Source organism: Candoia aspera, chromosome 1 (genome assembly GCF_035149785.1).
Source record: "Candoia aspera isolate rCanAsp1 chromosome 1, rCanAsp1.hap2, whole genome shotgun sequence".
Classification (NCBI taxonomy): domain Eukaryota; kingdom Metazoa; phylum Chordata; class Lepidosauria; order Squamata; family Boidae; genus Candoia; species Candoia aspera.
Genome location: NC_086153.1, coordinates 219,471,208 through 219,498,068, shown reverse-complemented (window position 1 = coordinate 219,498,068; position 26,861 = coordinate 219,471,208). Strand labels below are relative to the sequence as shown.

The 26,861-nt window shown below is 40.6% G+C and overlaps 1 protein-coding gene across 1 annotated transcript in view; it reads left to right on the top strand.

The window, feature by feature from the left end:
* SLC49A4 (solute carrier family 49 member 4) overlaps positions 1–26,861 on the top strand; it is a 107,278-nt gene that overhangs the window by 14,614 nt on the left and 65,803 nt on the right. Inside the window, exon 2 of the mRNA XM_063292458.1 lies at positions 22,780–22,873. Within this exon, the coding sequence (XP_063148528.1) occupies positions 22,780–22,873 (94 nt within the window). The remainder of the gene's footprint in view (positions 1–22,779; positions 22,874–26,861) is intronic.

The following is a 26,861-nucleotide window of genomic DNA, read 5'->3' as shown; positions in this document are numbered from 1 at the left end:
GATGTTTCTAATTTTCTGGAAGAGGTCTCTTGTCCTTCCTATTCTATTGTCTTCTTCCACTTGCACACATTGCTTGTTTAAAAATAATTCCTAATCTCTTCTGGCTAACCTCTGGAATTTTGCATTTAATTGGGCATATCTCCCCCTATCACTGTTGCCTTTTGCTTTCCTTCTTTCTTGGGCTACTTCTAGTGTCTCAGCAGACAGCCATGTTGCCTTCTTGGTTTTCTCTTTCTTTGGGATGTATTTTGTTGCCGCCTCCTGAACAATGTTGCGAACTTCTGTCCGTAGTTCTTCCGGGACCCTATCTACTAAGTCCAGTCCCTTAAATCGATTCTTCACCTCCACTGCATATTCCTTAGGAATATTAGTGAGCTCATATCTAGCTGATCTGTGGGTCTTCCCTAATCTCTTGAGTCTGATCCTAAATTGTGCAAGAAGAAGTTCGTGATCTGAACTACAGTCAGCTCCAGGTCTTGTTTTTACCGACTGTATAGATATCCGCCACCTTTGGCTGCAAAGGATGTAGTCAATCTGATTTCGGTGTTGTCCATCTGGTGAAGTCCACGTATAAAGCCGTCTCTTAGGTTGTTGGAAGAGAGTGTTGTTATGCACAGTGAGTTGTCTTGGCAAAATTCTATCAGCCTATGTCCTGCTTCGTTTTGTTCTCCCAGGCCATACTTACCTGTAATTCCAGGTGTCATTTGACTGCCCACCTTAGCATTCCAGTCTCCTGTGATGAAAACAATGTCTCTTTTAGGTGTATTGTCCAGTAGGTGCTGCAGATCCTCATAGAACTGCTCTACTTCAGCTTCTTCAGCATCTGTGGTTGGGGTGTATATTTGGATCACTGTGATGTTAGATGGCTTGCCCTGAATTCAAATTGAGATCATTCTGTCGTTTTTTGGATTGTATCCAAGCACTGCTTTAGCCACTTTACTATTAATTATGAAGGCTACTCCATTTCTTCTGTGGTCCTCTTGTCCACAGTAGTAGATCTGGTGGTCATTTGATGTGAAGTGGCCCATTCCAGTCCATTTCAGTTCACTGATGCCCAAAATGTCTATCTTTAATCTTGACATCTCACCAATAACCACATCCAATTTGCCCTGGCTCATAGATCTTATATTCCAAGTTCCAATGCTGTGTTGATCCTTAGAACATCGGATTCGCCGTTCACCACCAGCACCATCGGCCGTTAGCCGTCCTTTTGGCTTTGAGCTAGCTGCGTCATCACGTCTGGGGCTAGTTGAACTCATCCTCTGTTCCTCCCCAATAGCATTTTGACCATCTTCTGATCTGGGGGTCTCATCTTCCGATGGTATACTGACATATCTCTGGTTGTTCTGATCCATTTAGTTTTCCTGGCAAGAATACTGGGGTGGGCTGCCATTACCTTCCGCAGGGATCGCATTTAGTCTGACCTCTCTGTCATGACTTTCCTGTCTTGGGTGGCCCTTCACGGTTTAGCTCATGGCATCATTGAGGTGCTCAAGCTCCAGCACCACGACAAGGTAACAATCCTTTGCTGAAGTCTTAGGGTATAGAATGCAATAAAAATGCAATTGTATTTTTACATGTGAATTTTCTATTGAGAAGTTAACATAAACTGGTAATTAAGCTTCCATTTATAGCCTAGACATATGTTTATGTCACTATATGACAGCAAGAAGAATTTAGGGTGAAAGGAATATTTTGTTTGTTTGTTTATTTGTTTTACTGAGGTTATACAAATCCAAGGTGGTTGTACTCACCAAGCAACATGCTAATTATCATTTGGAAGATCAATAACTACCAAATTGAGCAGGTGAAGGCTTTCAAATACATTAACATCTATTTCCAGTCATCTTCTTTAGAAGCTTCACTCTTCAAATCTTTCTTTGTGAGGCCAAACAACCTCGAATACAATCATTAGATATTCAACCTATAAGGGTAACAATTATATGCCCTCAGCAATTATACTTTTTAAAGCCATAAGTGCTAAGTGTTTTGCTGTATGATGCACAATGTTGTCCTTACAAAGACCTCAGTGTACAATCTAAATTTCTAAGATCCTAACTTTGAGTTCCCCACTCTATCATTTATGTAATTCTCTGGCTAGAACTTGGCTGTATTTCAGTCGAAGTTCAGTTATGACTCTGCCAGTTGAAGTATCGGTTAAACAAAACTTTAAACAAAAAAGTTAACTTTTAACTTTTTAAAAAGACTTTTAAACAAAATTTGGGGGGGGGTGCCCAAATAGTTTTGACAGACAGGTATCAGCTTTCTTGGAAGAAACAAATAATGGAAGACTTGGTTCATTGTGGGCTCACGCCCCAGTCTTTATCTATGCTAGGCTTAGATGATCCTGGAGAAAGCTCTAGCAAAGAATTTTAGAACCAACACTTCCCATCTCTGCTAAAAGGAGCTCGCACATCCTTCTTTTATAATTCCCCAATATCTGTATCATTTATTAGTTCCATCTCACAGGAGGAACTTCAGATTGGCACGTCTAGATGTTGTCCCCTCAATGATATGATTGAGTAGATACAATGGTATTCCTTACTAATAGTGTTCATATAGTTGTTCAGACCTTGAAATTGAGAAGCAGCACCCTGCTCTGTCTACCACTTTTGGAGAACAGAGTTAATAATCCCCTAATCTCCCCTTTAATTACAGACTATTCAGATTGTTCTTACATGATAATTGTGCACTGCTAAATGACCAGGATCAGGAAGTCTTGAGAATTGTAGCCAGATTTTGTATCATTGCTATGACAATTAGAAGCTTCTGGACCTGATTGTTCTCTAGACGTAGCTAGTTCAGGCATGAATAGGCCTTTATTGGATAACTATGCAATGTATTTTTAATCTCTTTGTGTTTGGTCTATGATTGTATATTTTAATATACCTGTAAACTTGAGCTTCTAAGCCACTCCATTTGGAGTTGACTGAATGATCTATCTATTTATCTATCTATCTATCTATCTATCTATCTATCTATCTATCTATCTATCCATCCATCCATCCATCCATCCATCCATCCATCCATCCATCCATCCATCCATCCCAATCTTTATAAAATTGGGTTAAAAGATATATATTACAATATTTGTAATATTGTAAAATTTTCCATGATCTATGGTGGGCTCGTAATAGAGAGTGTATTCACCCTAGTCCTCCTTGACCTTTTGGCATCATTGAATACTATAACCATGGTATCCTTCTGGACCAGTTCCAGGAGTTGGAAGTGGGAGGTGGTGGTTCTCTTCTTTCCTTCGGGATCAGTTTCAGTTGGTATTAGTGGAAGGGGAGTGGTCTAGCCCAAAGCCCCTGCTTTGTAGGGTACTTCAGTACTCTAATCTCTCCTGACTTTTGTTTAACATCTAGATGAAACTGCTTGGGGAGATCATCTGTCAGTATGAGGTGAAGTATCATCAGTATGCCCAGTTGTACATCTCTGCCCTGGGCCAACCAAGTGATGCTGTCGAGATGCTGTCCCAGTGTTTGGAGGCTGGGAGGGTGTCTGGATGGGGAGGAACAGGCTTTGACTCAATCCCAGCAAGACTGATTGGCTGTGACATTTGAGCCCCTCAGATTTTGGAACTCAACATTTTCCAATGTTGGTTCTGGGGTGGGGATGGGGAGGTTGCAGTCCCCCACTCAGAATGGTACAGAATTTTGTTTGTTTGTTTGTTTATTTGCATGATTTAAAGTTGATCCAACTCTGGGATATTTATGCTTTTAAAAGAAAAAAAAACAATAACATAAAAGAGTAGACCTGCAGAACAGAAACCTAACAAGCGTGTATCTAACAAGCAAGAAATCTTTTGGGCTCAACAACCACCTTATCCCAAGGCCTGGGAAAATAGCCAAGGACTTTCTGAATATCATCAGGGTGGGAGCCATGTGAATCTCTAGGGGGATGCTGTTCCACAGGGAAGGTGCTACAACAGAGAAAGTGTGCTTCCGAGGCCCAAATAAAGGACAGTTTTGATCAAGGGGATCTGGAATGCACCTACTCAGCAAGATCTTAGTGGACACACAGTATAGGTTATCCCTCAAATAACCAGGGTCTAGGGCTTAATAGGTGGTAACCAGCATCTATGCCCAGAAGCCTCTTGGAATCATAGCTTGAGGAACAGGGGCAGCTGTGGCCAGGGGGGCCTTTGCCCAACTTCACCTGGTGTACTAATTGTGCCTGTAGCTGGACAGGAGGTTCTATTCACCATTACTCATGCCTTAGTTGCCTCCTGGTTGGATTACTGCAATGTGGTCTACATGGGACTATCCCTTACTAGATCTTACTGGAAGGGCAGAAACTATTGGGAGAAGGTAGTCTTGTAGAGACTCAGCTCCTGAACCATGTAAGGTTCGCTTGCAAGAGAGAAATGACAGGACAAGGACAGAGAACATTGGAAAATGACCAAAGAACATCAGAGCTTGACAATAAAAACTGCTGAAGAGTTCTTAATAAGATAAAATGTAATAAGATAAAATTAGGAACAGCATGGTTTTGCTTTTTTTCAGAAAGTCAGTGGCAAAATGAACCTGTCTGGGATTTAACTGAATGCTGAATGCTGAAGGTAGAAGTTGGTGTTCAAATACAAACGTTTGCTCCTTTCCTAACTTGTTAATATTTGTTTTCCTTTTTGCAGAGCAAACTTGTTTAAAAGAAAAATAACCCACAACACAAGCAAGAGCAAATAAATAATAAAGGAATATTAATTGGGAGCATGCATGCATATATCTTAGGCCTGTGCAAATGATTCAGTGAATGTAATACCTCTCTGGACCCCTTCACAGAGCAGCTGTAGCCTTGGTTTGCTTTGCTAGCTGAAATGGCAGAACAGGAGTGGGGGCGGTCAGAATCCCCACCTGAACCTTCAGGTTGCTTCGTAGCATTGAAGAGTGGATGCAGATGGGGAAGCGAAACACCTCAAACTATTTGTACTAGCTTAGTTATATAAATCTATATGTAAGTTTGAGAAAAGATTCTTTAACTGAAGAAAAAGCGCGGTTTCATGTAGAAGAGGTATTGAGCTTCAACTCCCAGAATTCCCCAGCCAGTTTTGCTTTTGCCACCCAAGACTAAATGTTCTCAGTTCAGCTGAAAGTGCAAGGACAGCAGTTAGGCTTTTAAGTGTAACTTTTTAAACAAGAAATTCTTGCTTATTCCCGTAGAAATAGTCATCCACATGTGTGCCTTTTCATTTATGTTTACATTATTTCAGTGGTTTATCTTTTCATGTCCCCAAGGCTCTGAATTAATTGCAGTATTTTAAAATTAAATGTTTACAAAGCAATTCCTGATATGCCTAATCAAAAGTAAATCCAGTGAGTTCAGTGGGAGTTACTACCGGAAGATTGCAGTCTTGGTAAGTAAGTGAAATAGCTGTGCAGTACAGATTGGGTCCAGGATGGATTGTATCAAATTATGTGGAAGATGTTAATTTGCTTAATTTAGCAAATCTTGAAGACAGTAAATTGAGAGTGCCTTATGAAGTGATTAAAGCAGTTAAAAAAATAAATATCAGGGTCTCTTCCAAGCTGAAGAGGGTGTAATATCTTTGTTTTGTAGTTTTGCTATATTAGGGCTTTTCCTTCAAACATGGAGGAACTGAAAGGGCATTTTATATTTGTGGAATAAAATCTCAGTGAGAGTGAGGACTCTAGAAAAATATGTGAAATCATTGATGGAACACCTCCTCTATCCATGGATTTTTTTCCTTTTTTAAAGAATTCTTAGGAATGATGCGGCGACTTTTCCCACTTTTCTACCTCATATATTCATTCTCTACATGGAGGGCAGTGAGGGGGTGGGGCAAGGCTAGTATGTTCATATCCCACTCCCCCTTGAATAGGAGTAAACTGTTGTAGGACTTGAGGATTTCATAATGATTGAACAGGACTTGGGGTAGAAATGATTGAAGTGTCACAACAGGATTCAGTTCCATCTCGTTCAAGTGTCTTTTCCTTCCAGGAGACTGATGATCATCTGCCTCCACTGAGTCCACCTCTGTGCCACTCTTGCACATTCTTCATCATTTAGATGAGCCTACTTCTGTATCTTGCTACTCCAAATGTAGTCCCCTGCTTCTTTTTCCTTCCACTGTTTTTTTCCCTAGCAGGATCCTTTATACAGTATAGAGTTGCATCTACTATAAATATATGATTCAAATATCTCAGGGCTTTTTTTTTCTTGATGAGGTTTTTTTCTTTTGTGCCATCTCTAGGACTTCAAGATTTGATCTTTTGTGACTAAGGGATTTTTAACATTTTCCTTAAAAGCCACATTTCAAAGGCTTTCAGCCTGTTCTCAGCCTCCTTTGACATGATTTATATTTTGCAGTTATAAAGGAGAGTTGATGAAAGGCAGTCCTTCCTTAGCTCTATTAGGTTCCTTTTTATTATTTTATTCTAAGACTTAGATACAGGTTTGTTTGTTTTTTATTTTTTTCCTCTCTTGCAACACTGTTAAATAGTTTTTATATAGTTTTATATTTAGTTTCCTTGAGGTCAGAATATTCTTACCTAAGAAGGTTTTCCTGGGAATTTCTATTTGCCTCTTTTTCATCTTCTGTGATTGTGTAAAATAAACAAAATTCTTGTCTTGCTACACAGGGACATTGCTGAGCATTGTTTTTATTTGTGAGGAGTCTTTATTCTTTGAGATTACCATTACTCCCTCTTTTTTATATTAAAAAGCTAATGGTATTTGTTGTTTTTATTTTCCCTACTAGAAACTTCAGATCCTCTTTTTCTTCCAGGAATACAGTATCATCTTCATATCTTAAATTGTTTATTTTCATAATACACCTCTCAATAGGTGTATTGAGAGTCCCAGTGAAGTGCTTAGTTCATAGAACATGTCTTCAGGATATGTACTTCTCCATAAAGGCCCCTATGTATGGAGCAGCCTTCCCCAAGAAGCTAGATTAGCTCCAACTTTGTACTTTTGGAAGCAAGCTAAAAAGGAGTTTTCCCACAGGGCCTTCTTAATTAGTTAAGATAATACCATAGGAAAGTTTATGTTGCTCTGATTAGGTTATCGGTTTTAATTTTTATAAATTGTAATTACTATATACCAAGGATATTTTATGACTAATTATTCTTATATACCACTGAGAGCCCATCATTGTGACGGTTTTGAAATCAAATAAATAAAATGCACCTAGATATACAGTGCAGAGCTCTTCCATGCAAAGGAGAATCCTAATCGGCCCCAGAATTCCACGGGCATGAAGAATCTATTTGGACCTGTGTCAATGCATAGTTAGAGCTGGTATGATGCAGAATGTGTTACGGTGTATCCTGAACATAGAAGATCACAGAATGACTGGGTCAGTCACTGTCAGCTCAGCCTAACACAGAGTTCTGAGGAGAAAAATGATGGAGGAAGTGCTATTTAAACCTCCTTGTGTTTTTGAATGAAGGAGGGTGGATATAAATCTTATAAGCAATAATGAATAGGGCTCCTTAATTAAACTCTTGAGCATGCAGTTTTCTCATATAATTTGTAAAATGGGGTACGTTCCCTAATGTTTCTGAGACCTAACAGGTTTCATCTCTGAAACTCTTCTTCAGTATTTTTGCTGTCTATCCTGAATACATAGACAGAAAGGGTCATCTAAATACTAGGAAGTTACATAAATATTTTTTAAAAACACAAGCAAAAAAAGACGATTGAAGCTGTTTCACCAAACTTTAGATATTCACTTCTCAAGATCCCTGTGCCACAGTCCTACTTCATTCAGGAAGATTTTTAAATTATTGGACGGTTTGGGGAAAAGCTTGGGGCTGGATAAGGCAGGAAAAAAAGTGTTTTGCCAGCCTTGTCAGTGAGCACTTCGTAAACAAGCACCTGCCCTTGTTTCAACAGAAAGAAAAGAAATGGTTTAAAATAAGGTATTTTCAGCATCACCTCTTATTCTATTTGATTCTTTAAAATACAAGCCCCCCATGTCACACCATGAGCTAAAAACATTACTCAGAGAGTTAGGTAAGAGAGAGCATCTTATTTTTGTTACTTAAAATAACTGCTATGAGTAATATAGGGTGTGATCTAGAGTTTGTAACTTGTAGTGTGTTGTATGGGAATAATACGTATCTCTAATTTTGTAAAAATAACAAGGAAGTAGGAAGGGTAAAATATTTAAATTGAGTTATGTCTTTGTTAGCTGGTGTTTAGCTATTTGAATATTTGCTCATGCATGGCCCTTGTATATAGAATTCCTTCAGTAATAACAGTGCTGAATTGATTTTTTTTCCTCCCTTTCTCAAAACACCAGTACCAGGGGCCACCCAGTGAATCGTTTTGGAAGGACATAAAAGAGACAAGGGAAGCACTAATTCACACAGGAAATAACTAATTTATGGAATTCATTACTACAAGATGTGGCTATGGCCACTCACTTGGATGATTTTAAAAGGCAATTGGGTTTTAAAATTCATGTAGGACGTGTCTATGAAGAGCTATTGGTTTTGAAGACTTATTGTTATCTTTGGATTGGGGGCTCTGTACATCCAAATGCCAGTTGCAGTGTGCCAATGGAGGAAGAGGGCCATGTTCCTTCTGTGTTTGCAAGCACCTGGGGCATTTGGTTGGCCTGAGAACCAGAATACTGGACTCATCCATCCAGCAGGCTTGTTCTTACGTTCTAATACAATTTTTCTTCAGGTGAAATCCTAAATTGTTTTGTTTAATACTCAGAAGTGAAAATATTTTCTTTTTGAATAAAACTCTATTTTCTATTCTTTTCTGAATATTCTATAGAAAAATAGGGTTCTTCTGTTTTTGATACTATTTGAGTTAACTATAATGCTTTGTATGTCTTGATGATGCTTAGAAGTTCAGGAACACTTAGTTTTTCACACTCTCCATCTGTGTCCTCTTTCACATGGACCCCTATCACATTCATTTGTAAAGCCTGCTTTTAAAAATAATTGCATATTGTGATTTCAAATTAACTGATTATCACATGGCTTTGCAGGCTACTGTGTTGTAGTACAAAATACTAAAGTAATAGGCCCAAACTCTACATTTATGAACTAACTGCCAAAACAATAAAGGGTGTTGTACCACCTTAAAGGCTAACATATATAATCACATTAACTTTTATGAATCATGATGTACTTTATCAAACACATGGAATATAGTCTTGAAAAATGTGTATTAATATGTGTGTACAATGACAAACACACATGGCTATTGAGAAGGGGAGAATGACAAATGGAGAAATGAGAGACAGAATTATCTGTAGATGGTAACGATAAAAAAAATAGTTATGTGTGACACAGATATTCTTGTACTAATGAGCTTGTTAATGCACACAATGCATTAAAACCTTGGTCTTAAATCTGTAAGAAATAGTCTTAAGTTCCCTGATGAATTCTAGCTTAGTTGTTTTATAATGAATTGATCTATGTAATTCCTTTTCTCAAGGATGCTCATCTTGAGGTCAAAGACAGAGTATCCTGGGGAATTGATTTGTGTCCATTTTATTATATGTAGAATTTGGATGAACTGTGCAGTGAGCACTTGCTGACAGAGTATGTCATATTAGAGAATGGAGAATGATGTATATGTTCCATGGTTGTTGTGGGTGATATCATATGTTATTGGCCTTATAATGAGATCTGTTCTTGCTGGTACATAGTTTTAAGTTGAATGGCTGTCTGTAAGTGGGTATAGAGCTATCACCCATTGCCTGTGAAGCAGCAGTACCATTTCCAGGGTGGGCTGTAGATTGCTGAAATGTTTGAGTGGTTTTATCTGGGGAGTATTGCAATATGTATTATTTATTCTTCTGGTATTTTGTATAGTAGATTCTTTAAGAAAACTAGAATAGTTTGATCTGTTTTTAAACATCATGAGTGGGCAATGCAGTTTAAGGAATGTTGAATTTAGATAATCTAGGTGCTATGAAAAAATGGTATTTATGAACCTCCTATCTGGGATTTATAGATTATGAGGATTGCCTTGGAAACCAAATGTTGCTGAAAATCAGCCAACTTATGGTTGAGGACATGATCTGTATCTCCAGGGAACACACCAATTTTAAAAGTCAACAGGATGTGGTTGAAAGCTATTACATCATTCTAATGATCCCAGGTTATAATGCACTTTATGTGTCAAATTTATACCTGCTACAAACAAAAGAAACCCAGTGGTATACAGTAGTTAAATGGAACAAAAAACAACATCTGTGGTGAAAACCAATAACAAAGCAATCCTCACCTTAATAATTCATAACTACATAACATTAAGCAAGCTTAGGCATCCTATTACTCACCATATGCCCTCCAGAATAATTCAGTTTTCAAATGTTTCCAGAAGGCAAAAACTGTGGGGCCAACCTGATTTCTAATGGAAGGCTGTTCTATAATGTAGATGCTGTCTCCTAAAAGCAGCAGCTATGAGCTTCCACTCCATATATGTTGCAGAAATGGTTTCTCTTGGGACACACAGGTCAGGGCAGATTCTGGATGGAGAAGATGGTCCTACAGGTACCTCAGTGCCAAGCCATGCAGGACTTTATAGATAATGACCAGCATAGAAGCTAATAGGAAGCCATTGCAGGGACCAGAGCACAGCTGTAATGTGTTCATAGCAGCAAGCGCTAGCAAATAACTGGGCTGCTGCATTCTGGACTAATGGAAGCTTCTGAGCGGACTTTAAAGGCAGTCTATGTAGACTGCATTGCAGTAGGCCAGAGGCATAGTAATGAGGTTATAAGTTACTGTTGTAAAGTCCTCCCACTGCAGGTAGGGCTGCAGCTAGCACACTAATTGAAGTTGGGCAAAATCTCACCCCCACCTGTCCTCTGTCTGCTCACACAGCAGTAGCCATTAGTTCAAGAGGACCCCCATGTTACGGACCTGCTTTTTCAGGGACAGTACCACCCACTGGAGCAGACAGTACGTCACTGAACAAACAGCAACTCTATCTTGCTGACATTCAGTCTCAGCCTGTTTCATCCCATCCAAACCCTAACAGCCTCTATACACTGGGAGACGACATTTTATTTTTGGTTTGGGGTGGTGATATACAACTGAGCAGTGTAGCATACTGATGACACTGCACTCCAAATTGACATATGACCTCTCCCACTGGTTTCATGTAGGTGTTAAAAAATGGGAGAGAGGTTTGAACTCTGTAAGGGAATGATTGTCTGGACAGTCTCTGTACCCTCACCCCCCCACCCCCCATTGGAACCACCCACTTCAGAAGGAGTAGAACCACTTCAGAATGGTGTCCTAAATCCCTAGCACATAAATGCAGTCCAGAACAATACCATGATTTTTTACTCCTTTCACACAGTTCTCAATTTACTGCTTAAGGATATCAACAGCTTATTAACTCTGCCTTCTCACCAGTTAAACTGGGAGCTCTCTAGTTTTAATTACAGCTACTGAAAGAAGGATTTGCTCTTCTTAATGTGACTGAATGGTTAGGTTAGTGTGGGTTAATATAGGAGAGGAAGGGACAGAAGGAATACAAGACAGCAACTCAGGGCAATAAATGGAGCCAGGTTATCTGACCTAATTTACCAATTCTCTTAGGTCAGAGAAGAAATCAGTTTAACTGCTATGGTTACCACATGGGCCTCAAACCTTTATTCTCATTTATTCTATGCCACATATTGTTCCTCGTCCCCATGGTGCTTGGGGAAGCCGCCACCACTAATATTTGAGCAGAATGCAGTTGATCTTTCTGTATGAAGCATATCTTGCCCAACTTTACTCAGCTTGTTGTGCTCAATCTTTTTTTGGATCCTGATGTCCCGAGCTTATGTATATCTCTAGTTCATACACCTTTATGGAGATTATGATTAATTCTCCATTCTACTTTTCATTTTTACATGCAGTTCCTCTTCATTTGGACAGTGGCAAGGCTACCTATACATGTGGGAAACACACCCACAAAATTTAAAGTTCTTTAAATCCAATATACTTGGTGATGATCTGTTTACAAATTGCAAGATGAGGTAAAGTCACACTTACAGCACTAGATTCCCTGCCTAGAATGCCTAAGAGTGGAAGAGTACACAGCAAGTAACAAGCAAACTAACAGATTTTAAATAAAATATTTTATCCTAGGTGCAGGCATAAGAAAAGCTGATGTCCAGCCAGGCTCCTCACTCACTGAGATGAGAGTTGGTTGGAAGATAGTAGAAACCAGGGTACATTGTTGGAGAGTACAAGGGGGAAGTTGAACTCTGATAAGAGGATGGATTCTTATCAGGACTCTGCTTCCTCGCAAGTATATCATGGATCTTTTTATTTTCTTGAAATCTTTGGAAATGCTTTTGCAAATATTCCTACTTCCCAGGCTCTGACTGGTTCTAGTCTTTCTCCTTTTACTCTGATCAGGGTTGGATCTTCAATGCAGTTGTCTGACTTCTGGCCTTCAGAATTGGTTTGAAAGAGGCTTACTTGTTGGCAATGCTGCTTGTCAGGGCAATTGCCCATAATAGTTCATGCCATTCCTTGGCTTTCACTTACGATTTGTTCATATTTGTCATGTTCATCGTTCCAATGGTTTGAATACATCGTAACGTTTCACATGTCACTTTCCTGTTCCGTGTCTGTCATTTGCGGGGAGGGGAATTTCAGCCGTGCCGGGCTGTAATCTCCTTGCTGTTCTGCAGGAATGTATGTTTGGGTTATGACATGTCTTCAAGGTTGCTTTCCCAGGCCGATGAGTGACGGTTGCCAACACCTGGGAGGGGGTGGTTGCTATGGTGGGGTGAGGGGCGGGATTGGGTTTGAAGCGAGGGTATTTAGTTTGTATTTCGCGCGCTTTTGCTCATTCTCAGCTTTCTCTGTATTTGCATACTATTCCTTTAATAAATCAGTTATCTTTAAGCCCGGGCTTGTGAGTCTGAGTATTTGGGATTAGGCAACCATTACAATATTCTCTATATCTCTAGCATTATCTCTTCCCTTCCTTGAACAGCATTTATCAAAGATTATGGCACAGAGGAAATAAGCTGATCATTCTGATGTTCTAGGAGTAATGCTCTAACTGTAGTGAAAGCATGACTATGATCCTATAGCATGCAGTACCAGAAAAAAGAGGTTTTAGCATTAAAACTGAAAGGATTGATTGATTGATTGATTATGTGTCATCAAATCAGAGACAGCTTCTAGCAACACACAGGTTAAAATAAGCATGGATAAACAAATATGGATGTCTGTTGTTCAGCTGAATACCTTAAGGGTCTTCGTACAGGCACCTTCCCAAAAGGTACATCTGGAACACTACACAGTTAAATCTTTAAAAGGCTTAGAAAGGTATTTCATCACTTTTGAAACTCAGTGAGCCTCATGAGATTTCTTTGTCTTAGCCTGGAGAAGGGTGAGGTAATAGGAAAAAAGTAATGCTGCTTTCTGCTCCATTCTTACCATTTTGAGTTGTTAGAAATCCATAAACCATCCTCCCATGTGGGAAAAGAATGCGTGGGAGGGAGAAATAGGAATTTGCCAATAGCAAGCTGATAATAGCATTTGTGAATATTTTCTCTTGCAACATATTTGGCATGTGAAATCACCATTTCGTATCAGGAACGCAGTCATCAAGTAAAAATGTCTATATAATTAATTTTTAGTATTCCAGTGGATTGCAGTGTGACCAAGAAACACAATTCATGGTGAAGCTAAAGACACAAAAGCATTGATTTTTCCAAGATGGGAGAGTGTAAGAGTAAGGAGCAGATTAAGCCTCTACCTATTTCCATTCATTCATTCATTCGTTCATTCAAATTTTGCCACCGCGCATCTCCCCCGAAGAGAGGGACTCTGGGCAGTTTACAATAAAACTAACACATTAAAACAATAATCATAAATAACATTTAAATATAAATACAATTATCTGATATAAAAATAAATATAAATATAAAATCCAAGTGGCCATAAGAGATTTAATCCATATGTTTCAAAAAACTGAACAGCAAAGTGCTACATTTGGAGGTCTGTAGCAGTGAGGAACCAATCTGCCTTCTTTCCCTTATAGAAGGACATAGGACTTTCGTAATAGTGCTGGAAGTGTAGTTGATACTGCTGGAAGGGATGCTATTATGTTAAGCATGCATGCAAATAGGAAACTGCCTGCAGGGTCCAACACAGTCACATTTGACTACAAAAGTGGAAACTGTATAGTGAATAGCTCAATGAAGATATTAACTCAGCAGCAGCTATAAAAAAAGTCAAACTCAGTGCTAGGGATCATTAAGAAAGGGATTGAAAGGAAAACCACCAACTTTATACTGTACAGTAATACATTTTTACAGATCTACAGAACATCAGTATTTAAAATACTTGTACAGTTCTGGTCATAGGGACGCGGTGGCGCTGCGGGTTAAACCGCTGAGCTGTCGATCGGAAGGTCGGCGGTTCGAAACCGCGCGGCGGGGTGAGCTCCCGTTGCTCGTCCCAGCTCCTGCACACCAAGCAGTTCGAAAACATGCAAATGTGAGTAGATTAATTGGTACCGCTTCGGCGGGAAGGTAACGGCGTTCCGTGAGTCATGCTGGCCACATGACCCGGAAGTGTCCTATGGACAACGCCGGCTCCAAGGCTTTGAAACGGAGATGAGCACCGCCCCCTAGAGTCGGACACGACTGGACTTTACGTCAAGGGAAACTGTGGTGGTCTCTCATGAAGGATACACAGGCTGCAAGTTTTCTCAGGATGAGAGCTTGTGGTCTCTCATGAAGAATGTAGGAAGAATGCACAGACACAACTTCCTCGGGATGAGAGCTTGTGGTCTCTCATGAAGAATATACACGACACACAGTTTCTTGGGATGAGAGCCCCGATTCAAGCCGTAAGCTCTCTTTTATTATTCCCCCAGTTAAGCAAGTGCACTAAAACAGTAATTCACATAGCAGAAGGCTGATTGGTCTAAATAGCAATGCATACCTCATGTAACCCCCCTGATAGCCTCCTGGCACAGCTCAGGTTACAGCTCCTGTTGCCTTGTGAGGAAAGTTTTTGCTACAACCTTATCCACTATGGAAGTTCAAGGAAGGTTCAATGTAAATAAGCATCTTGCACAGCTGTCGTGGTTTGCCAACCAACAACATAGCATACAATGCTCTCTACATCTCCTCCTTTTTATTTTCAGTTATAGCAAGCCATTTCCTGTTGTGATAGAGGCTGATACACAGGAGAGTAACTCTGAAGGCACATGGAAGATATGAGAGGGAAACAATAAATGCAACAGCAATTAATGCAAATAATACAAATATTTGTATAGTGATATTAAACATATGAGTACATGATGAATAAATGCCAAGGTTAATACTGTTAGGGTTAATATACTGCCAACACAATGTGGCAAGTGTCTGAAATCTAGAGGCTAAATGAACTATGGTCACATTATCTGGGGCAGCAGTGCGAATACCTGGCACAAAGGTTTGGTTGTGCCAGTGGGTTACAAAGAGAGGAACTGCCACCAGAGGAAGTCCAGCGTGGCCATAGGCAGGGGCGTGCAACCAACCCCAACAGTCCATTTTCTGTAGAGTGCGAGCAAGTGATTGTAGATCCGGAATGTATATATTCGGAGTCCAGGATCCATGCTGAGGTGAGGCTAGAATAAATGAAAACAAACTACACAAGCAAATACATAAAATGGTAATAAAAGAGTTGGCATTCAAACAAGCAATAATGGCAACAATGAAATTGTCCTCTGATTTAGGGAGATTGTTCTTTTGCAACAGTTGGTTCGCTTGCATTCCCAGAGCTTTGATTTGTCCCCAGTTCAGACGGTGCTGTTGTTGGCATGGCACTCGAGCCTTGGTGGTGGTGGCTCCTGTGGTGGAGTTGGTTTACAGCATCTGTCCGAACTGTGGAATTGGATTCCTCAGTTCCTGATGCCATTCCGCCATGATATGGTTTAACACAACGTCCAGGAACCCACAATGGACCTGTGGGAAGAAGCAGAGCAGCATATCCCCTTCCCCAGGTCAATAAGGGAACAGGGCCTTTCCAGGTAGGGTCAGGAAGTTGCTTATAATATACCAAAGGCTTTGGTAATGTGACTTGAGATCCAAAATGACGTTGAACAGCAGTGTCAGAATTTGAAGAAAGATTTAGATGATTGAGTGTAAAAAGAACCTGATTCAGCCATTGCTGAATATTTGGCAATGAGGGTAATACTCCCCCATTTTGTGTTTTGTGTTTGTCCAGGGAGAACTTTAAAGTCTTATTAGCTCGTTCAACAATAGCTTGGCCAGTGGAATTATAAGGAATGCCAAAAAGGTGAGAAACAGACCATTGCTGGCAAAAGGAGGCAAAGCCAGAGCTGCAATACGCAGCCCCATTATCAGTTTTTAAGACTGAGGGCTTGCCCATGACAGCAAAAGAGCGAACACAGTGATTAATAACATGCTTTGTGGCCTCTCCACGTTGTGGAGTGGCAAAAATATAGCCAGAAAAGGTATCAATGGTAACATGTAAATACTTCCATGGAGAAAAGGAGGGATATTGAGTCACATCCATTTGCCAAATCTGATTAGCAGACACGTGTTGAGAACAAGCATCACACTGTTGAACAATGGCTTTAGCTTGTGAGATGGGCAGTTGGAATTGTCGAGCCAAAGCTCGGGCGTTTTGGTGAAATTGACTGTGACTTTCCCAGGGGGAAGCAGAAAACAACAACTGGATAGAAGGACGACAGGCTGCATCGGCAATCTGGTTACCAAGTGAAATCTGTCCAGGGAAAGGTTGATGACTTCGAATATGAGCAACATAGAGAGGATGTCTGCGGTTATGCAAAACATCCTGTAGAGTGAGAAGAAGTGACAACAAATTTTCATCGAGAGAAGGAGAAACATATGCACCAGGAAGAGAACAAACAATTTGAGAAACATATAGGCTATCAGAGATAACATTGAAAGGCTGGGAGGGAAAAAGTTGAAGGCCATAAATCATAGCAGCAAGTTCAGAGCGCTGTGCAGAGGTTTGAGGAGGGGTGATTTTTGTGTGCCACTGTGTGCCTGTTTGCCACGCCACCCCCCCCCCAAACCTTGCCGCCATCAACAAACAAAGTCAGAGCGTGAGACAAAGGAAAAGAAGAGATAATAGAGTGAAAAATAAGAGGCAGTTGTGAGACAGCCAATAGACGAGGGTCAGATGATAAGTGATAGGTGACAGTGCCAACATAATCAGTCAAAGCAATTTGCAAGTCAGAAGACTGAGAAAAAAATTTCCCATTCTCGCAGTGGGATGGGAACAATAATTTGAATCAAATCCAAGCCAATTAGTGCTCGGCTACAAGAGCGTCCTTTGAAGATCAAAGTAGCAAACAAAGAAGCCAGAGGAGTGATAGTACGACAAGGAGTATGTGCGAGGTGCAACCACTCCAAAATATAAACAAGAGGTTTAGCGTGAGAAACCAATATCTGGCAAAGAACTGCAGTAGGAAGCTTGCCAGTAGACAAAACAACCAATGTGAGGGGAATATTATCTTGACAGCGATCTACCCACAGTTGGGCAAGGCTGTCTTGAATATTTTGTAAAACCTGAAGTTGTTCCTTCGATAGGGTAATTAAGTCTGTGGGGTCTTTGCCACCTTTTAAGGCAGCAAACAAGGGGCTCATGGCCGCTGTTGTTTGGCCAATATAAGGACGGAGCCAATTTATTGCCCCTAAAAGCTGCTGCAGCTTAACATACGAAATGGGAGATTGAATCTCCAAAGATGGTAGTTGTGGGTGAGAATAGGTTTGCATCAGCTTATGACCAAGATATAAAAAAGGCTCAGAGGATTGAATTTTCTCTGATGCAATTACAAGACCATATTCTCCTAGGCATGTCTGTAAATCATGCAACCATGACAGTGGAAGAGAAGGACCTGCAATTAAAATATCATCCATATAATGATAAACTAACAATTTTGGATATTGGAGCCGAAAAGGTTCTAAAGCAGTAGCAACATAAATTTGACACAAGGTGGGACTATTTAACATCCCTTGAGGCAAAACTTTCCACTGATATCGTTGCATGGGCCGGTCAGCATTTAAAACTGGCACAGTAAAAGCAAACAACATTTTGTCTTTCGGATAAAGAGGAATAGTAAAAAAACAATCCTTTAAATCAATAATTCTTAATTCATAAGTTCTGGGGATTAAGTTAGGGTTAGGCATCCCACATTGTAAAGCTCCCATAGGCATGATGAGCGCATTAATAGCACGCAGATCGTGCAACATACACCATTTGCCTGATTTCTTTTTAATGACAAAAACTGGTGTATTAAAAGGACTGGTTGTTGGCTCTAGATGACCAGCTTATAATTGTTCTTAAACCAACATGTGTAAAGCAGTTAATTTGCATTTTGAGCAAGGGGTTTTTGGCTTAAAACGAGTATTACTGGTCCCTCTGACAATATTTGCTCCTCCCCCCGGTGCCCTGCATTGTGCTTTAAAGTGTCCTGGCTTCCCACAATTGAAACAATTACCAGTAGGCTTGCCAAGGCGTCCCTTATGCAGAGCCATTGCTAAAGTCCCCATCTGCCAGGCATTAGTCCCTACCTCCAAACAAGCTTTTAACATGTCAGCCAGAGAATACTCTGGTCGAGAAATGATAGACTGTAAAGCCTTCTTACAATCAGCATTGGCATTTTCTGCAGCCATGCACTTGAGAAGCTCATCAGCTGCTTCAGTATTGTCTTGAGTTTCAGAAACAGGGAAGGCGTTTAAACCTTCCAATAACTCTTCTCCTGATAAGGTTCCAGCATGCATGGACGCTTCAAACCCAGTTCTAACAGCTCCTTTGTACATCGCTTCCTCTTGTGATTCTACAGGTGCCACAACAGGCTGAATTAAAGGAGCAGGCAGTGTCACTTGAGGACCCGGGGTTGTTAATTGGGGTCTCTGAGTTGGTTTTAAAAGATATGGTGGTGGGGCGCTTGGAGGCGGCAACAAAGAAGCGGTTGTATTAGCATTAAATGCCTGAGCATGATACTCAGTCGCCTCCTTAATCTTCTTCCACAATGCTAACAGAGACATAGGAGCTCGAACACCCTCATGCAATTCCTTCCCTATTCTTATCCAATCTTCAAGTTCTAATGATCCCTGTTCTGGATACCAGGGACATCTACTATATACAATTTTTAAAAGTTCCTCAAGTCTCTTTAAGTCTGTATCATAAGGCTTTCCTGTTGCTTTAATAAACGTATTCCTTAGCAGACATTTCAGTTCTTTGGCATGAACTTTCTGCCCTACTGAAAGTTTACTCCCCATACTCACGAAAGGGAACTGAAGTCGTCCAGCGATTCAGTTGAGGTGCACCGTAGCTATTCCAGCTGGTGAGTAAAGGGTTGCAAGGAATCACGTCGGGGGGGTCACCACTTGTGGTGGTCTCTCATGAAGGATACACAGGCTGCAAGTTTTCTCAGGATGAGAGCTTGTGGTCTCTCATGAAGAATGTAGGAAGAATGCACAGACACAACTTCCTCGGGATGAGAGCTTGTGGTCTCTCATGAAGAATATACACGACACACAGTTTCTTGGGATGAGAGCCCCGATTCAAGCCGTAAGCTCTCTTTTATTATTCCCCCAGTTAAGCAAGTGCACTAAAACAGTAATTCACATAGCAGAAGGCTGATTGGTCTAAATAGCAATGCATACCTCATGTAACCCCCCTGATAGCCTCCTGGCACAGCTCAGGTTACAGCTCCTGTTGCCTTGTGAGGAAAGTTTTTGCTACAACCTTATCCACTATGGAAGTTCAAGGAAGGTTCAATGTAAATAAGCATCTTGCACAGCTGTCGTGGTTTGCCAACCAACAACATAGCATACAATGCTCTCTACAGGAAACCTTTACCTTTACTACAGTTCTGGTCACTGAATTTGAAAAATGATAGGTTTGGAAAACCACGGAAGAAGGCAGGTAAAATAATAAGGGATATAAAAATTTGCTGACAACTTTCTTCTTTAGTAAGTGGGGAAAAGCACAAAAGAATCAGCTGTCCTTGACTTGATACAAACCAATAAGAAAGACTTAATTGAGGAAGTGGAAGTAACAGGAAACTAAAACTGAGTGTAAAAGATAAACTCAGAGCAATGATAAATAGGATCCCACAGCAGAAGAAGCAATTGAGAAGAGGAGCTCAAGCTGGGTGGGAATTCCTAAATAGGAAATTCTTAAAGTGCAAATACAAACAATTGCAGTAAGTTTGAAAAAATGGAGGACAGTGGAGAAAGCCAGCCTTCTCACAGAAGGTCACAGGACTCTGGATACCACTGGATATATAGTTGGTAAGCAATGACTTGGCCAGGTTTGCACACACTACCAGTTTATTCTGGGTGGTAAGCCAAAAATGATTGCAAAGAGCTCTTTAAAGTTGATGAATAAAGTTGGTCAAGCAAATACCGAATGTGGTTAGCTGAAGTAAGTGTAAACAGATGCACATTAGGTCAACATCCCCACCCCCCACAAGTTCACATGTTCACTTATACTGGTATTTGAACTAAGAAATTAGCTAGGAAAAAGATCTCGGATAGTTCAGTGAAGATATGGATTCAATATGCAGCACTTGGGAAAACACAAATTACATGCTAGAGATAATTAAAACAAGGATGGAAAATAAACAATGTAAGCAGATTCTACAAATCCAAGTTATGTCCACATCTGGCATAGTGTATAGTTCTGCTTGCTACCTTTGAAAAAGTAGCTGGAGCTGGGAAAAGTGTAGATGAGAGCAAGAAAAATTATTTGAACACCTTCCCTGTGAGAAAATGCTAGACTTTTGAGAACCAAAAAGGGTGGATAAGAGAGGACATAATCTATATACTACTAAAACTCTCATTGTGTTTATCTGTTTGTCTATTTGTACCCTCAAGTTAGCTCAGATGGGTGCATTATACTGCAACAATTTTTGAATCAAGGTACCTAAAATCTGCTAACTTAAAGAATGCATAAAAAATCCAGGACCCATTACTCTTGTGGAATTGAAATTTCCACAATGTTCACACCTATTTTATTCACAAAGTTGTGGCCATTGCAGTGTCCCTGTGGTCACGTGATTGTGATTTCCAACATTCCCTGCCAGCTTCCCACAAGCAAAGTCAATGGGGAAGCCAGCAGGAAATCAGAAGTAAATCCTGCTTCCACTGCTTTTTTGCCTACCCGTGGTCATTCTGTTTATCTGTTTAAGAAAGAAAATATTGACTTACTATTGAAGTTCATTTGCCACCTCACTTATTTTTCTATTTATGATATATACTGTTCTTAGATGATCACAGGACCGTCCAGCATTGGGGTAAAAAAAATATGGGCAGCCTAAGAGAAGTTCATTCTGGTCACATCATGCTGCACTACCTTTTTCTCAAAGGATAACCCAGTGAGTCATAGGATTATCTAGCTGAGTATAAAATGATACATAGTTTGGAGAAAATAGAGACAAATCCCCTCCCTTGCTTTTCAAAACATTAGGACTAGGGATCATCCTGTAAAACTGATTAGGAGGAGATATTGAACAGATAAAAGCAATACTACTTCATATAGCAGGGACGCGGTGGCGCTGTGGGTTAAACCGCTGAGCTGTCGATCGGAAGGTCGGCGGTTCGAAACCGCGCGGCGGGGTGAGCTCCCGTTGCTCGTCCCAGCTCCTGCACACCAAGCAGTTCGAAAACATGCAAATGTGAGTAGATTAATTGGTACCGCTTTGGCGGGAAGGTAATGGCGTTCCGTGAGTCATGCTGGCCACATGACCCGGAAGTGTCCTATGGACAACGCCAGCTCTTTGGCTTTGAAACGGAGATGAGCACCGCCCCCTAGAGTCGGACACGACTGGACTTTACGTCAAGGGAAACCTTTACCTTTACCTACTTCATATAGCACATAATTAACTTGTAAAATTAATTGCTACAGGATGTGGTGATGAACACTGACTTGAATGGGTTTCAGAGGGCATTTATCTAATCCACAATAATACAGAAGAAGGATTTATTAAGGGCTGTTATTGACTCAATGATACCACCAAGTAGGGGGCAGCATTCCTTCAGCTACCAGTAACCGGAACAATGGCTGGTGGTTGGAGAGGGGTATGCCTTCATGTTCTGCTTGCATGCTTTCCAGAGGCCTCTGGCTGCCCATTGTGGGAAACCAAATGCTGGTTTAAAATGGATGTTGACCTAATCCAACCCTTGGACATTTTAATGTACCTCTCCTAATCTGTCCCTCAAGTTAATTATGATAGCTCAAATATACACTCGGACTTTGCTCTTCATACTATGGCTTTCTGTCCGGCCATCACAATTAGTTATTTATATACAAAACATTCCTATGTAGAGCAGCTGCTTCCTTGGCAGTTGAGGCAAGTGAGGCAAAGTCCTTTTATAAAGGGCAGCTCTGAATTAGGACATCAGCTAACGGTTCAGATGCAGTAAAGCATCTTTCAGGATATGCTGCAGATTGTCCCCTCAACTTGCTTAGAATTGACTTTTGAACTAACAAAGATAAATAGCCATGTATTAACACTGGGCAGCATTCCTAACATCTGTCTGCTGCTGGGTTGGACTCTTTAACCTACAGACTTCTCTGTTTCAGATCTTCTCCTGAGACTAAGGATTTTCTAAAGTAGATTTGGAGGAGGATGAAAATATTCCAGTTGTACAAATGGAAATGTGCTCATGAGACTACATGACAGCATGTGGTCTAATACTGAAATAATTGCTTGTGCTGTTTAATATATATTTTGAATTAGATACTACTATGAGTACTTTATCAAAAGGAATTATATTTGCCAAGGTTGCCATTTTTGCTAAAACAATGTCTACTTTTTTTCTCCTTGCAGGCCTCAGGAAAACTGTGTTGCTGACATCCTTTCTCATGGTGGTAGGCGCTGGCCTGAGATGCATACCTGTATCCAACAAAGAAACAAGGAAATGGTAAGGGATTTGGTCATGTGCTTGTTCTTTGAAGAAAAATAATAATTTATCTTATCACTAGGAAACTACAATAAAGAATACATGATAAAGAGCCCAAATTATTAAGTGGCAGAATGGAAGTTTTAAATAGAGAAAAGGTTAATTAAAAGTGTTAGTCATTGCATGTAGTTGCACCAACAATTCTGTTACTATCTCGAATATATTAAAAAAGGTGAATCCAATGAAAGTGCATACATTCATCCCAGTCAGTCTAATACAAATAGATGTAAAAATACAATACTTGTGTATTTGCCAATTGTAACTGATTCAGCAGTGATGTCCTCAGTATAGTGTGTTGGTTTCATCTCTGAGAGTTCAGAAGTTCACATTGAAAAGAGGATCTCCTTAATGTATATTTGGTCTAGTCTGTTCATTAATGCTAGCATAGTCTATCAGACATTGGAGTACCAAGCAGATAGAAAATGAAAAGGTTAACATTACCCCTTGGAAAACTCAAACTTTAATTTGGATGTTCATCCATGGCTAATGTTAAACCATGTTTTGATTACCTGTCTGAATTCAGCTATGCTTACTGAACCTTTCTTACATTACTTCGGGAGATGGTTAGGCCTCTGAAGGAATGCATAAATGTCAGATGGAGTTATAATTACAATGGCGAGGGAAAATAGAACCTTGCAGGAATATATTGCAATGGTGTTTTTTGCTAGGATAATGGAAGAGTATGAATTAAGTCATGCTGAGTCAGGATAATGGTATACAGGCAGTCCTCACTTAATGACCATTTGTTTAGTGACAGTTCAGACTTACAGTGGTGCCGAAAAAATGACTTTCAACCATCGCAGCGTCCCCACGGTCACGTGATCATGATTTGGGCACTTGGCAACTGGTTTGCATTTATGACTGTTGCAGCATCCCATGGTAACGTGATCACCATTTTTGACCTTCCTGGATTCTGGCAAGCAAAATCAATGGGGAACCGTGGTTCCCTTAACAACCACATGGTTCACTTAACAACCGCAGATTCTCTTAGTGACCGCCACAAAAAAAGCTTGCAAATTTGGGTCAGATTTGATTAATGACCGCTTTGCTTATCAACTGAAATTCTGGTCTCAATTGTGGTTGTTAAGTGAGGACTACCTGTACCAGATACCATCATCAAGACACAGATTCCTTCAGAAGCAGGGCTTACAAATTTGCCTATAACTCTGGGTTCCGTCTCTGGAGAAAAGGAGCTGTTAATCATTGAACATGAATCTTGAGGTAGTCCTGTTGTTGTTTATTCGTTAGTCACTTCCGACTCTTCGTGACTTCATGGACCAGCCCACGCCAGAGCTTCCTGTCGGTCATCAACACCCCCAGCTCCCCCAGGGACGAGTCTGTCACCTCTAGAATATCATCCATCCACCTTGCCCTTGGTCGGCCCCTCTTCCTTTTGCCCTCCACTCTCCCCAGCATCAGCATCTTCTCCAGGGTGTCCTGTCTTCTCATTATGTGGCCAAAGTATTTCAGTTTTGCCTTTAATATCATTCCCTCAAGTGAGCAGTCTGGCTTTATTTCCTGGAGGATGGACTGGTTTGATCTTCTTGCAGTCCAAGGCACTCTCAGAATTTTCCTCCAACAACACAGTTCCAAAGCATCGATCTTCCTTCTCTCAGCCTTCCTTATGGTCTAGCTCTCGCAGCCATATGTTACCAAGGGGACACCATTGCTTTAACTATGCGGACTTTTGTTGTCAGTGTGATGTCTCTGCTCTTAACTATTTTATCGAGATTTGTCATTGCTCTTCTTCCCAAGGATTAAGCATCTTCTGATTTCCTGACTGCAGTCAGCATCTGCAGTAATCTTTGCACCTAGGAATACAAAGTCTTTCACTGCTTCTACATTTTCTCCCTCTATTTGCCAGTTATCAATCAAGCTGGTTGCCATAATCTTGTTTTTTTTCAGGTTTAGCTGCAAGCCAGCTTTTGCACTTTCTTCGTTCACCTTCATCATAAGGCTCCTCAGTTCCTCTTCGCTTTCAGCCATCACAGGGGTATCATCTGCATATCTGAGATAGTTAATGTTTCTTCCAGCGATCTTAACTCCAGCCTTGGATTCCTCAAGCCCAGCATGTCGCATGATGTGTTCTGCGTACAAGTTGAATAGGTAGGGTGAGAGTATACAGCCCTGCTGTACTCCTTTCCCAGTCCTAAACCAGTCCGTTGTTCCGTGGTCTGTTCTTACTGTTGCTACTTGGTTGATATACAGATTCCTCAGGAGGCAGACAAGATGACTTGGTATCCCCATACCACTGAGAACTTGCCACAGTTTGTTATGGTCCACACAGTCAAAGGCTTTAGAATAGTCAATAAAACAGAAATAGATGTTTTTCTGAAAATCCCTGGCTTTTTCCATTATCCAGCGGATATTGGCAATTTGGTCCCGAGTTCCTCTGCCTTTTCTAAACCCAGCTTGTACATCTGGCAATTCTCGCTCCATGAATTGCTGAAGTCTACCTTGCAGGATCTTAAGCATTACCTTACTGGCATGTGAAATGAGTGCCACTGTTCGATAGTTTGAACATTCTTTAGTGTTTCCTTTTTTTGGTATGGGGATATAAGTTGATTTTTTCCAATCTGATGGCCATTCTTGTGTTTTCCAAATTTGCTGGCATATATAGCATGCATTACCTTGACAGCATCATCTTGCAAGATTTTGAACAGCTCAGCTGGGATGCCGTCGTCTCCTGCTGCCTTGTTATTAGCAATGCTTCTTAAGGCCATTCAACCTCACTCTTCAGCCTCAGTGACCACACCGTCAAAGCTATCCCTGATATTGTTATCCTTCCTATACTGATTTTCTGTATATTCTTGCCACCTTTTCTTGGTCTCTTCTTCTTCTTTTAGGTCCTTGCCATCTTTGTTCTTGATCATGCCCATTTTGGCCTGGAATTTACCTCCGATGGTTCTAATTTTCTGGAAGAGGTCTCTTGTCCTTCCTATTCTATTGTCTTCTTCCACTTCCATGCATTGCTTGTTTAAAAATAATTCCTAATCTCTTCTGGCTAACCTCTGGAATTTTGCATTTAATTGGGCATATCTCCCCCTATCACTGTTGCCTTTTGCTTTCCTTCTTTCTTGGGCTACTTCTAGTGTCTCAGCAGACAGCCATGTTGCCTTCTTGGTTTTCTCTTTCTTTGGGATGTATTTTGTTGCCGCCTCCTGAACAATGTTGCGAACCTCTGTCCATAGTTCTTCCGGGACCCTATCTACTAAGTCCAGTCCCTTAAATCTATTCTTCACCTCCACTGCATATTCCTTAGGAATATTAGTGAGCTCATATCTAGCTGATCTGTGGGTCTTCCCTAATCTCTTTAGTCTGATCCTAAATTGTGCAAGAAGAAGTTCGTGATCTGAACTACAGTCAGCTCCAGGTCTTGTTTTTACCGACTATATAGATGTCTGCCACTTTTGGCTGCAAAGGATGTAGTCAGTCTGATTTCAGTGTTGTCCATCTGACGAAGTCCATGTATAAAGCCATCTCTTAGGTTGTTGGAAGAGAGTGTTGTTATGCAGAGTGAGTTGTCTTGGCAAAATCCTATTAACCTATGTCCTGCTTCATTTTGTTCTCCCAGGCCATGCTTACCTATAATTCCATGTGTCATTTGACTGCTTACCTTAGCATTCCAGTCTCCTGTGATGAAAATAACATCTCTCTTAGGCATGTTGTCCAGTAGGTGCTGCAGATCCTCATAGAACTGCTCTACTTCAGCTTCTTCAGCATCTGTGGTTGGGGCGTATATTTGGATCACTGTGATGTTAGATGGCTTGCCCTGAATTCGAATTGAGATCATTCTGTTGTTTTCTGGATCGTATCCAAGCACTGCTTTAGCCACTTTACTATTAATTATGAAGGCTACTCCATTTCCTCTGTGGTCCTCTTGTCCACAGTAGTAGATCTGGTGGTCATTTGATGTGAAGTGGCCCATTCCAGTCCATTTCAGTTCACT